This window comes from Simochromis diagramma, unplaced genomic scaffold (genome assembly GCF_900408965.1).
Source record: "Simochromis diagramma unplaced genomic scaffold, fSimDia1.1 OVJJ01000216.1, whole genome shotgun sequence".
NCBI classification, from domain to species: domain Eukaryota; kingdom Metazoa; phylum Chordata; class Actinopteri; order Cichliformes; family Cichlidae; genus Simochromis; species Simochromis diagramma.
The window spans coordinates 7,163,942-7,176,616 of NW_024386883.1; the positions used below are offsets into that span (position 1 = coordinate 7,163,942).

A 12,675-nucleotide genomic window follows, 5' to 3' on the forward strand; every position below is an offset into this window, starting at 1 on the left:
TTGCTTGGTAGAACTGTTATTTGTAAAATGAAATGTTACTTACCTTGAAATGTCTTTTACAAAAGCTTGCACCATGCAACCCACATGTGTGAATTTGCCCGGGCTAGTTAAGTTGGTAGGGGAGGGAATTTGAAATCAGAAGTTACAGTGGAAAAAAAAATAAGTTATCTATTCAATTTCTTTAAGTAATTACAACTTGAATTTTATTTTGAACCCCTAGATCAAATACCTATAAAACAAAAACAAAAAAAACAAAAAAAATAAAAAAAGAAGGTATCTAAAAAAATTAGAATTTTGTTGCAGCAGAAACATAAAAGCAATGAAACTTTTTAGAGTGTTTCAGTCAGTCTTCACATGAACCTGTGGGTTTGCTTCTACTCTGTTGACGCGTGTTTGAACATTTCGCAGAGGGACATCCGCACGCTAAGTAGACTGAACTATATAAAGAACAACTTAGAGATAACCGCAGTCTAGTGATGGGATTTCCAGCTCTTTTTAGAGAGCCGGCTCTTTCGGCTCCGAACCGGCTCTTCTGGTTTTTTTGTTGCTTTAATTAATTTCTTATTAACAATAATATAAAATTATGCACAATAGGAATTACTAATGTAAAAACAAAGTGGTTTTATTTATATATGTTTATATATAAATATTTATGGTGGCCCCTTGAGACAAAGCACGTACAAACTCCAAAACACATTTCTAGCGTTAACTGAACTTCCAAAACAGAGCTACCCAGATCACTCAAATTACACAATTGAAAGCATATGTGTATTGTTTGTGTATTTATACACAAGCACTGTATATATTCAAATAATTTTAAAAAGAAAATGTTCATTTACTGTTACTACCACACACCAAATCGGGTCATTGGTACTTCCTGGCTTGTGTAACCACTAGGTAACAAAAGCTCAACACTGCCCCTAGCATCCTGGAGCACTTCTGTTGTGTTTTGTACGTGTTTTGGAGTTTGTACATGCTTTGTCTCTAGGGGCCACCGTAAATATACTTTTATTTATTCACTCCACATAAAAATAAATAAATCATATAATACAAAAACCAACTATTCACAGTTCAACTTTTAACTAATTAAATTTTCAGCTTTTTCCTTTTAAACTAATTTAAAGTGAAACAACACAAAACACTGCAAACCACAACACAATTAAATATAAACTAAAATATGAAAACAAAAAGAAGATGCATATTCTCTGTCATATTGGGCCTGCATGAATAAACTTTCTGAATCCTTTATCATCCGCAACTGAGAATAGTTGTGGATGATTACTATACCTTTCTAATGTGACCCTGGCTCTCTTTCTCTCTCTCTCCCTCCTGCTCTGTTCCTGTGCTACTGCGAGTGTAACTACCGCCCCTCCCCCCTCTGCCCAGCGTAAAGCACAAGGCTCGCGTGCGGAGTGAAGCGGAAAAAAAGTGCGAGAGAGAGGGTGAGAGAAAGAAAAAGAAAAAAAACACAGCTCGCGATAAGGAGCCGGCTCGCGTCGTCCACGTCAAAGATCTGGCTCTAAGAGCCATTTTGGACGGCCACATCACTACCGCAGTCCAAACAGCAAAAGCCACAAACGTTTGTAGCAATGGTTTGATGCTCACTTAACTTTTTTTATTTCGAACTATGCCTAGAAGAGTAATGAAAAAATAATAAAGCAAAGAAAAACATCTTACTTGAACTTTTATTTGATTTTTGATTTGAGGTTTTCTCATTAAAGGATGATTGTGTCTTTAATAGACTAATAATCAGACCTGTTTGGCACTAAATTATATTCTAAACTGAAAAAGAAGTGGCCTCATGGTGGTTCCTGTATTTCCCCCCACTTGTGAGGCTTTGCCTCGTAGATATTCTGTGTCAACAATATTATTATTATTATTATTATTATTATTACTACTTTTTGGCTTTTCATTTCATTTGTACATAATGTGAATTCCTAAAAACATTTTTGGTGATTAAATCACTACAAGCTAACATATGATTAAAAGTCCAAAGCTAATTTTAGCAGTTTAAGTGTTTAATCAAGCCCTTCCCGGTGTCATTATGAGGATTGTGAAAGTTTTGCTTTTTAAATCACTCACTACACTAAGGGTTTCAAACTGAAATGAGCCGTGGGCCACGGCTGGTACCGTCGTCTCATTGGAGGGCCACTTTAGTGTTCAAGAAGTATAAAAACAAACAAACGCCCACAAATATTTCTGAAAACGTCGTGTTTTGTTTGTTCTTTTAAATTTCGATTATTGTATAACAAAACAAAACTGCAAACATGAACACAATTTCTTTTTCTCACTCTTAACTAACCGAAGCCTTTCATTGAACTACCAAATAAACACATTGGCGCTCTCATTCCAGTCGGACACTTGGCAACACGTCTGCTATAATTTTGTTTGTATTTAACAAAATAAAAATGCAGACATAAATGTACACGTTAGTTTTTGACTGTAGTGAAAATTGTTTTCTTTAGAAATAAGTCTCTCACTACTGAACTAACACTGCGAATCCCTCAACAGGTTTGTGCTCTCTGCTCAAATTGCATTCATATTAATTTTTTTTTCTTTTTAAGAACTTATTTTAACATTGCACTCAACAACAAACAAACTCTCGTAACAAAAAAAGTAACTTCAAGTACCAAACTGCATTATATTTCATCACGTCAATATATGGGCTGCAAGTACGGGTGACGTGTGCCACAAGTGGCCCCCGGGCCACATGTTTGAGGTCCCTGTATTATACTGTATTCCATTATCAGACTATTTGTAAACAAAAAACATGAAATATGTCTTAATGAGGGCACACGCTACTGTTGGCTATACTATTATTGTAGCACAAAGTACCTTGAGGTACCTGCATAAAAAAATACAACTGAACTGAATTGAATATTTCTCTCTCCTTTGACCCACTCTTTATGCAATAATATACACAACTCCTTAGTAGCTTATAAATGAAGACATAAACACAAACACAAATTGTAATCAGACTCTTTATTTAGATGTTTGAAAATAAAGAGCCACTGCCATCAGATGCAACGAAGAAATGTCTGCTCTCACATGCTTGTGAGTAAATCTAATGTACATTTTAATGGTACATGCTCACAAATTAAACAGACAAGCAAAAACCAAATATAAAAAGAAGTATTTAAAAACAGCAAGTAAGACAATAATCCAAATCACTATCAATATTGAACCAGTTTAATAAATCATAGATTTAAACTTGTGGCTGCTCAGTCAGATTTTACAGAAAGTTTAAATACACAAACTTTACTACTCATCCAAATCACACATTTAAGTTTCAAAGAGCTTTTACTCTTTCTAATTAACTGCTTTTTCTTTTTACAAGACCCTGATTTACACAGAGGGAGGTTGGGAGTACTTAACATCATAGCTAGTCTCCTTTTTGAGTGGACAGGAGCTGCAGAGGAGACTTCCACCCAGTATCAGCAGCCCTACAGACACCCACCCGATGTGGAGCGCAGCTCCCATTCTGTATTCTTCATTGTAGGATTCATGAGCTATGGTGATTGTGGTCCAGCAGACTGGTATGAGCACCAAGACACCTGCAATGATGAAGGCAATGCCAGAAACAAAGGCCTCTTTAGTCTTTTGCCTTTCATCCTGAACATTGGTGGTGCAGTTGCCCCCTACCACACCAAGCATGATACCAAAAACACTGATGATGATGGCCATGATGGTGAGCACTCTGGCAGCCTTCAGTTCTTGAGGTACATCCAGAGAAACATAAGCTTCACATGCTGTCCCGTAGTAATAGTCCTGACTCTCACAGTACTTCCACAAACCCAGCCCATTATTCTGAGCAAATTTCCAAGTGGAGCCGATGCAGATGGCCATGCATCCAAGAGAGCCGAAGATGGCAAAGACCAAACCCAGAAGCTGCCTTCCACTAGCCTTCATTATAATGATTTCTTGGCGTATTCTTGAGAGCTGCAGTAGCTTATCTGTGAGCAAAGAGCTGAGTGGGAAGTGGTTTGTAGGTGGTTTTTATAACCAGAGATGTCTGTAGCTTCCTCAATGAGTATTCACATATTTAAAGTTTGCTGAGTATTTAGTACTACCCTTTAGCTAAAAAACTGTTTCTAAATGAAACATAGTGTTACAGAGATACATGTACCAAAAGAGGCACAAAGGTATAATTGCTTATTTTATCATTTGAAATATTTTGAAAAAGCTCTTTTTTTAGTCGAATGATACTAACTATTCTAAATGAACTGCTATATGTCCCCAACAGATAATAGTGGAAAAAATAACACTACTTCAGGGGTACTTTAGTTTCACTGTCAACTTTTCATTTATTAAGAATTGAGGTGATAAAACACAACCAAAATCAAATATTTTTCACTGAAAAGTGTGAAATTTATTCACAGCAGATGCTAAAGTAGAGTTTGAAGGAAGAACAGGTGATTTTCAGAGTGACTTCACTGTCTCTCTGGACTGGCATGTAGGGTGTGTGTGTGTGTGTGTGTGTGTGTGTGTGTGTGTGTGTGTGTGTGTGTGTGTGTGTGTGTGTGTGTGTGTGTGTGTTAACGATCTGGAAGCAAATCATGTGTGGCGAGTTAAGGACCCAGGAGCAGGCGACACAGGAAGACAGGAACTTAATAAAAAGTGAAAACATGTGCCAGGAGTAGAAATAACTCAGCAGGAAAAACCACGACTAAACTAAGTAACAGAAAACTAAAACATAACAATACAACAGAAAGAAATCATAAACTCAAAATGCTGGGTCGAATGACCCAGAACCATGACAGTGTGAATATCAGTCTTCTTTAAAGAGAAAATGAAAACACTAATGGATTCTCACACAAACACTTTCCTCGTGTTTGACAGGTAAACACACTCACATTATAGACATTGTAGACTTCTAAGTATTTATAAAAAGTAACCAATCTAATGTGGTGATATATGCTACTATAGGTATGATTTCCACCGATGTGCGATCTACAGTAATTTCTTTATTTTTGTACAAGTTTTCCCAAGCTTCTCCAATCCTGCTTTAAAACTGGAAATGCCACATTTCCCTGTGGGTAAACTAATAATAACAGTGTTGGTATAATTGAATATATTATAGGTTAAGAAAATGTTATAATTTAATTGTTAAATATGAATTAAACATTTCACAACACATTTATTTAGAAAAAGACAAACAGACCATCCAGTGTCTTTTTTTCTATGTTTGCATTCAGAGGTGAAAAAACACCAGCATCTCACACACTGAGGTTATAATTTGGCATGCAAAGGCAAACTACTACATGTTTTTAAAGTGGAAAAAAAATATCTACACAAGAATTTTTGTGTTTCCCCTCACAACTAGAACAAAACATTAGCATTAAACAAATGTTATCAGTCTTCACATGTTAATGCTGGGTTTGATACTAACATGTTATTTCATTTCATTTAGCGCAGAAAATGCGTGCAGAAAGTAGGTTGAACTATTTATAGGACAACTTGGAGATAGCAGCTCAATGTTCTGTGGCAGTGGTTTGCTATTTAATGTCAGTTTAGTTTAGCTTTGCCTAGGAGCACTTTCAAAGTAATAAAGCAAATCAAAACTGACTCTTCTTTCATATGATTTTTAATTTGTGGTTTAATGTATTACAAAATAACTTTCTTTAATGTTGAACTAGACTGCATATGCAACTACATTTATTAACTATGATGAACATGTGTTTCCTGCAGTACATGTAGCCTGTTGCTTGAATGATAAAGCGTAACCACAGACCGACACACACGTATACAGACACTAATTGCTTGGTTTTTACAACAAATATTTTACACTGTAAATTAGAAATGCAAAACATGAAGCTCAACAGTGTTGTCTTTATTAAAAATATTTTCCTCTCCTCTTGATCTTCAATGAAAAAAAACCTTAATTCTCATTAGTCTTTTAAATCATGAGAGATCTACATAAACAAAAACACATTCTGATTATGTTTATTAAACCTTCACAGAAAAAGATCCATCATGATCAGATAAAAAAAGTAAATATACACCATCACTTATTATAAAATTTTACTGGCATGCAATCTTACATAAAGAAGGAAAAGAAAAGAAAAATGAGGACACTATTCACACCGTGGATACAAATCAGTGACAGCACTCAACAGTTCAGTGATGAAAGAGTAATCACAGACCTGACCTACACTTAAAACATTGGTTTCCATGTCAGACTTTTTTGAAAGTTGAAATGAAGAAGACTACCTAGAAAAACCCCTGTTTCTATACCTATGATATAATATAAAAAGAGACTAAAAGAAATATTTGTTTTACACAATTACACTGCAAACATTTTTGCCTGTTTTGGTCACATTCCATGCTTTATTTTTTTTCTCAGTCAAGAAAAATACAGTAAAGCTTTTCTAAAACATTTCTCTTGATCCCTAGAGACTGTATACATTTAAATTTATTTAGTTTATAGAAGTATTTATATATTTTTACACAGAGCTAGGTTTGGAGTATTCAACTTTAAAGCCATTCTCATTACTGCGTGAACAAAAGAAGCAGAGGAGGCTTCCTCCCAGTAACAGCAGCCCTGCAGATGCCCAGCCGATGTAGAGTGAGGCTCCCATCAATGGAGGTCCGTAGTAAGACGTTCTCGCCATGGTGAGAGTTGTGATGGTGCTCCAGCAGATTGGAATGATCACCAGGACACCTGATATGATGAAGATTATTCCAGAAGCTATAGCCACTTTGCTATTTTTCCTCTTATTTGACACCAAGTTGGTGCAGTTGCCCCCGACAACACCAACTATGACTCCAAAGATCCCGACAATGATGGCGAAGACGATGAGCACTCTGGCAGCCTGCAGGTCTTGAGGTAAGCCCAGCAGAGAATCATATGATTTGCACTCTGTTGTTGGTCGTAGATAGTAACTATAATCAAAGTTACAGGACTTCCACAAACCCTCTGATTTCCTCCACTCAGGGGATCTCCATGTGGGGAGAGCACAGCTGATGATGCTCCCCAGGACTCCGAAAATGGCCAAGACCAAACCTAGAAGCTGTCTCCCGCCAGGTTTCATGATGAAGTTTTCTTGAGCTCTTCAAAGAGGAAAGACAGTGTGTTCTTGAGAGTTGCAGTAATTTAGAAAAGAGCTGGGCAGGAAGTGGTTTTTATGTGTTTTTCATGATCAGAGGAGCTGACTAGTTTCCAACTCACTAATCATGCTGTTAAAGGAAAAGACAGATTGTTGCCTTTAAGCTGAAAATGTTCTCTGAAGGAAACCCAGACTCTCAGAGAGGCATAAAATGTAAAAAGTATAATTAGAAAAAGGTTGCAAAGGAAATCGCATATATTTGTTAATTAAATCTAAAGAAAATTACAATTGGATTATATTTTTTTTAAATGGTCTGTGGCAATCCTGGTTTAAGTTAATTAAATTAAAGTCTTTAATGATTCAGCATTTTGTGACTAAATACAAACAAAATCAAACATTATTGTTTCCTCATAAATAGAGGAATATAAATTCCTTCATTCTCACTGAAATGTGAGATTTACTCATAGCAGATGCTAATGTAGAGTTCCGAGGAAGAAGATGTGACTACAGATTATCTTCATTACCAGTAGATACTTGTAGTTCAGTCACTGATATGTAGCTGCAACGATGATAACAGACTCATCTTCATGACCGGATGTTCTCGTTGCAATTTGTTGCTTTGTGCCTGGTTCAACTTGTGATCATGTGTTTTAAATGAAGTGGCATGTCCTTTATGCTCAGTTTACTTAAATTTAGAGGGGAACATCCACATGGTCTGAAACTTTTATTCAGTGCAGTTTACTCATCCGTTGGCTCGTACTCAGATGAGATCATCTAATGATCTTCTGTAATCCATGTTCTTCTGTGTGCTCACATTGGATACGTTTTAAAAATCTTCTTCAGGAACTAAAGTTGGTTAATGTGATATGTCCAATAAATTTCTGTCATAAAATTGTTTTTATTGAAACTATATCATCTATACTCAACCTATTCAAGATGTACATGGTGAGATTAGTTGTCTCACCCACACAGAACAACCAAAAGTAAAGGAGCTGCCAGTATACAGGGTCTCTGACTGTCTGTCTTTCTTCACTCTCATTTTGTGTTTAACTCTCTTTTCAGTTTCAGTTAATTTAGTGATTGATAGATTTAATTGTATATAGGTAAACTGACGATGGCCGAGGCCAAACCAAGAAACTGTCTTCCACCGCTTCAAAGAGGAGGGGTGATGTGGTCTGAGTGCTCCAGTTATTTAACAGTGAGCGACAGCTGAGCAGGAACTAGTTTTTATGTGGTTTTCACACTTGAAACCACTCGAGTGGCTTCCTTACTCGCTCGCTCACATTGCATGAGAAAGCACACATTAGATTGTACTGATGCTGCAATCTCCAAGCCACAAAATTAAATATAGATATATTACTTAGAACATGTGAATACCAATGTTGTTGACAGCCATACGGCACATTATAAAATATGACTGTCATTTAAAATAGTTTTGACTTCTCTTGAATTATGGATAAAAGAAGAGCCGAGTATGAGAATGCAGGTAAAAATAAGACCTTTGTGCAGTAACTTTTCTTTTGCATGAGAGTTGGAAAGAGTTCACTTAGCTCTCAGTATCTGCACATCGTGTGAAAATATCATTTACACTTTATGCTCTCGTTGCACTCTTTATAGGATCTCAAAGTGTATATATTTACACATGCAGCCTCCTCTTCTCGTGTTGGTTAATTGGACTCTCACCACCATATGTGTAAATTTAAGTGTGAATGGTTGTCTTCTGTATCTGTGTTAGCCCTGTGACAGACTGCCCAGGGTGTACACTGCCTCTTGCCCTAAGACAGCAGGGATAGGCTTAAAGCCCTCCTGCAACCCTGAAAAGGATGAATGGAAGGATGGACATAGTGTGTCCTTGAGAGCTGTAATTTTTATCTGTGAGGGAAGATCTGAGCAGGAAGTGGGGTCATACGCTGTCAATTTTTCAGTCAGTGTTCTGTTTCTTCATAAATAAAAACCAGTTCATAAGCAACTCTCCCCACAAATTGTCAACATAATATTTTCACCCCAAAAATATGTGTTAAAAATATGTACCACTGCGGTACCCAGATGTCAGAGAGAACTGTCAAAACGCGTACATCTGTAGAGGGGGCAATCATAATGAGGTATTTCGTAATTTGCAGATTCAAGCTGCTCTTCATATTTTTTGCCACCAGATGTCACCAAAGAGGACTGTGTTGAAAATCTGTGAGTAATTCGGTGCTTCAGGAAGCTTTATTTGACCATATCTACTTAGCCTTATACCAGATTTAATGACTCCATTCAGAAAAGGTGCAGAAAGTTCTTCTCAAGCAGGAAGACTCCTGGACCAATGGAACAGAGCAAGTTTTACTGTAAATTTAAACCTTAAACTACAAAGTGAGCTCAGCGTAACCAGGGTAACTGTCAATTATCTGGGTTCACTTTCCCTAACGCTGGCAAACGGGATAAGCAGTCACACAAAGTTGGATATCAACTTGCTAATTTTAACCAGGGTTTTGCTGTGCTTTTCACATTAATTTGTTTTTTTAAATCAGAGACCGGAAGAAAAATGAAGGAAAAGACGAAAGCGTTTGTATTCCTTTTTTTCCTGTCACAGTTTTAGTTTCTGAATCTTTAGGACGAGCACGGTTTGCGCTGGTGAAATTCAGGAGAATTCCTTCAAAAAGGTGTTGTTAGCATAAAAATCTGGTGTTGCAGTCTTGTGCTTGTGTCAGTTACTAGTGTTTTTATTTCACAATATAAAGAATATAGGGAAATATATTTTATCTGAAATCAGATAAATGTGAATACATCTTCACAGCATTACAAGTACACGTGATTGTTTATTTTGTTTGTATTTTCACACATATATTTACATTTATTCTGAAATGTACTGGTAAATATATTGAAATGTATTAAATATATATAAATCCTTATATTTTCTTTCTTGTTGTGTGTAACTGGAGTAAGCAACCGTCAGCAAAAAGCCTGCTGAAACGGCTTTGCGGTTAATGAGCTTTGCGTTTAGCCACTTTAACAAAAAAGGAACCAAAAAGAGAAATAAAAAAATACACATCATTTTACATGCTCAGAAATATATATTCTCATTTGAGATAAGTCTTACTTGTATACAATCACATAAACAGATGATACTAAAAGATAAAACATAGACTTAAACCAGTGGATACAGAGTCAGATTTTATAGCATTTTTAAATGCACATGCTTGGTATGATTTTACACAAAAAAGGAACGTCTCTTTTCATACAACAAAGTGAACAACACAAATAATAAATTTTTAAAAAATGCAAAGGTGGTTATAATGGTGTAGGATACAACAAAACAGATTTAGAAGCAAGTTACATAACCAAACTGCAAAATTTTTCTTTTTTAATCTGATTTTATACTTTGTTAATCTACTCATTCAAAGGACAAAGTAAAGATGAAAACTTTCAGAAAACCTTTTTCTTATTTCCAATAGACTGCTCGATGTATAAAAATAAGCCTTATTACATATGGCCTTGCTTACATGGTAAGAGTTGGAGTACTTAATGTTTTAGTCAGTTTCTGCCCTGCAGAAAAAGGAGCTGCAGACAAGGCCTCCTCCCAGGGACAGAAGGACGGCGGTGAACCAGCCAATGTAGAGCGAGGTTCCCCACTCCATCTTCCTAAGCATCCCATGGTGAGGATCATAAGGAGACTGGGTAGGATGAAAATGATCACTGATGGTGTTGGCTGTCCAGCTGACTGGTATGAGAACAAAGAGGCCTGCAATGAGAAAGGCAATTCCAGAAGTCAGAGCCATTTTGCTCCTTTGCCTTTTAATTGGCACAAAGTTAATAAACTTGCTCCCAGCTGCACCAAGCAGCATCACAAGGAGCTCAATGATAATGGCAATGATCATAAGTACTCTGGCAGCCCTCAGCTCTTTAGGTAATGGTGTGTGCTCGTAATCCATACACACACCAAAGGATGAGTTTTCTGCGAATTCACATTTCTTCCACAAACCCTCTCCACAGCAGGAGTACACTGTGGTATCTTTGAAGTCTGTTATGATTTATATTTATATTTAAATTAATTACTTTTTCAAAGTAACTTGCCCAACACTGGATGCAATACATTTAAAAATCCAAACAAAAGAAAACAAACATTTTTTAATTGGCTTCTTTCAGAAAAACAGCCACCAAAAAGATATCTTTAAAAACACTAAGCAAAACTCAAAATGCCCAAAACATGATCTCATTCTCTTATTAACCGACAACTTAATGTGACAATTTTACTGTTACAATACAATCATACCTAATCAAAAAACTGCAAACAAATACTGCAGAAAGGTATTCTCAATGCAACTGCAAATGAATAACACAATCAATATTGAACAGTTTAATAAAGAAAAAGTCAAAGATCAGATCTGGATTTAAGATACACAATCATGTTTTATAGAGGTTTTGAATGCACATGCTTTTGATCTTTACAAAGATAACAGAAAAAAAGGGAAACTGTGTCCAAATTCTTATAGTAAATAGCATAAACAGTAAACATAATAAGAAAAACTGTCTGGTATAAAATACAACAAAATATATCAAGAATTAAGTTACATCCACAAATTGCCGAAAGTTTTTCCTATTTTAATTATTTTAAACTTTCTTGTACTACTCATTCAACCTTTTTTTTTCTTTTTAACAGACTGCTGGATTTCAAAGCTTAGGTTAATATGAGTAACTAAGTAACTGCTCTTTGTAAAAAAGACTATTTACAAAGAGTGAGGGTTGACGTACTCAACATCTTGGTCAGTTCCATCTCTGCAGATAAAGGAGCTGCAGAGGAGGCCTCCTCCCAGGAACAGAAGTGCTGTGGTGATCCAGCCAATGTAAAGCAAGGCTCCCGGTTCACTCTTTACACGGTCACCCTGCAGAACATAGGTGATGGTGATGGTGGTCCAGCAGACTGGTATTAGCACAAAGAGGCCAGCAAAGAGAATAGCAACTCCGGAAACCATAGCTATTTTGCTCTTTTTCATTTCATCTGGCACAAAGTTGATGAATTTGCTCCCAACAACACCGAGCAGGATCCCAAAGACACCAATAATAATGGCAATGATGATGAGCACTCTGGCAACCTCAAGGTCTAGACTTATATAGAGTCGTTTTCCATATTGTTTGCACTCCACGTGCTCTGCACTGACGGTATCACAGGCTTTCCACAAACCTTCAGATTGTACGTTGTTCGATGATTGATGGTCGACTTTATGCACTGTCCATGTGGGAAGAGCACAGATGCTAATGGTCCCCACAAAGCCAATGATGGCCAAGGCCAGGCCCAGAAGCTGTCTTTCACAAGCCACCATGATGACGCTGAAGCACCTTTACTCTTCAAAGAGTAAAGGTGATGTGTTAACAGGAGATTCAGGAATTTATCTGAAGCGCTGAGAAGGAAGTGGTTATCATTTGGTTTTAATACTCAGAATTTGACTGTGGCTTCCTCGGTTCCTGTTCACACTTCTACAGGAGATGACAGCTTTTAGTGTTGCCTCTGAGTTGAAACTGGTTTCTAAAGAAAGTGACACATAATGGCAAAAAATAGCACACAGAAGAACTAATAATAATTTGAATTTGAAAAATGCAAGTAGTATTTGATTGGAACCTACTAAATGTGCATCATCATTGCTGAAAA

The 12,675-nt window shown here is 36.6% G+C and overlaps 3 protein-coding genes across 3 annotated transcripts; all 3 read right to left on the minus strand.

Annotated features, from left to right (window-relative positions):
* Positions 1 to 2,888: 2,888 nt before the first annotated feature.
* On the minus strand, positions 2,889 to 4,498 carry LOC120733659 (claudin-4-like). The gene has a single exon (XM_040031967.1). The coding sequence runs from the start codon at positions 3,907 to 3,909 to the stop codon at positions 3,346 to 3,348; it is 564 nt and encodes a 187-aa protein (XP_039887901.1). The 5' UTR covers positions 3,910 to 4,498; the 3' UTR covers positions 2,889 to 3,345.
* A 269-nt stretch (positions 4,499 to 4,767) lies between these two features.
* On the minus strand, positions 4,768 to 7,078 carry LOC120733658 (claudin-4-like). Its single transcript, XM_040031966.1, has one exon. It carries the CDS (start codon positions 7,029 to 7,031, stop codon positions 6,444 to 6,446), a length of 588 nt encoding a protein of 195 aa, XP_039887900.1. The 5' UTR covers positions 7,032 to 7,078; the 3' UTR covers positions 4,768 to 6,443.
* Positions 7,079 to 11,133: 4,055 nt separating this feature from the next.
* On the minus strand, positions 11,134 to 12,527 carry LOC120734356 (claudin-4-like). The gene has a single exon (XM_040033130.1). The coding sequence runs from the start codon at positions 12,347 to 12,349 to the stop codon at positions 11,756 to 11,758; it is 594 nt and encodes a 197-aa protein (XP_039889064.1). The 5' UTR covers positions 12,350 to 12,527; the 3' UTR covers positions 11,134 to 11,755.
* Positions 12,528 to 12,675: the final 148 nt, after the last annotated feature.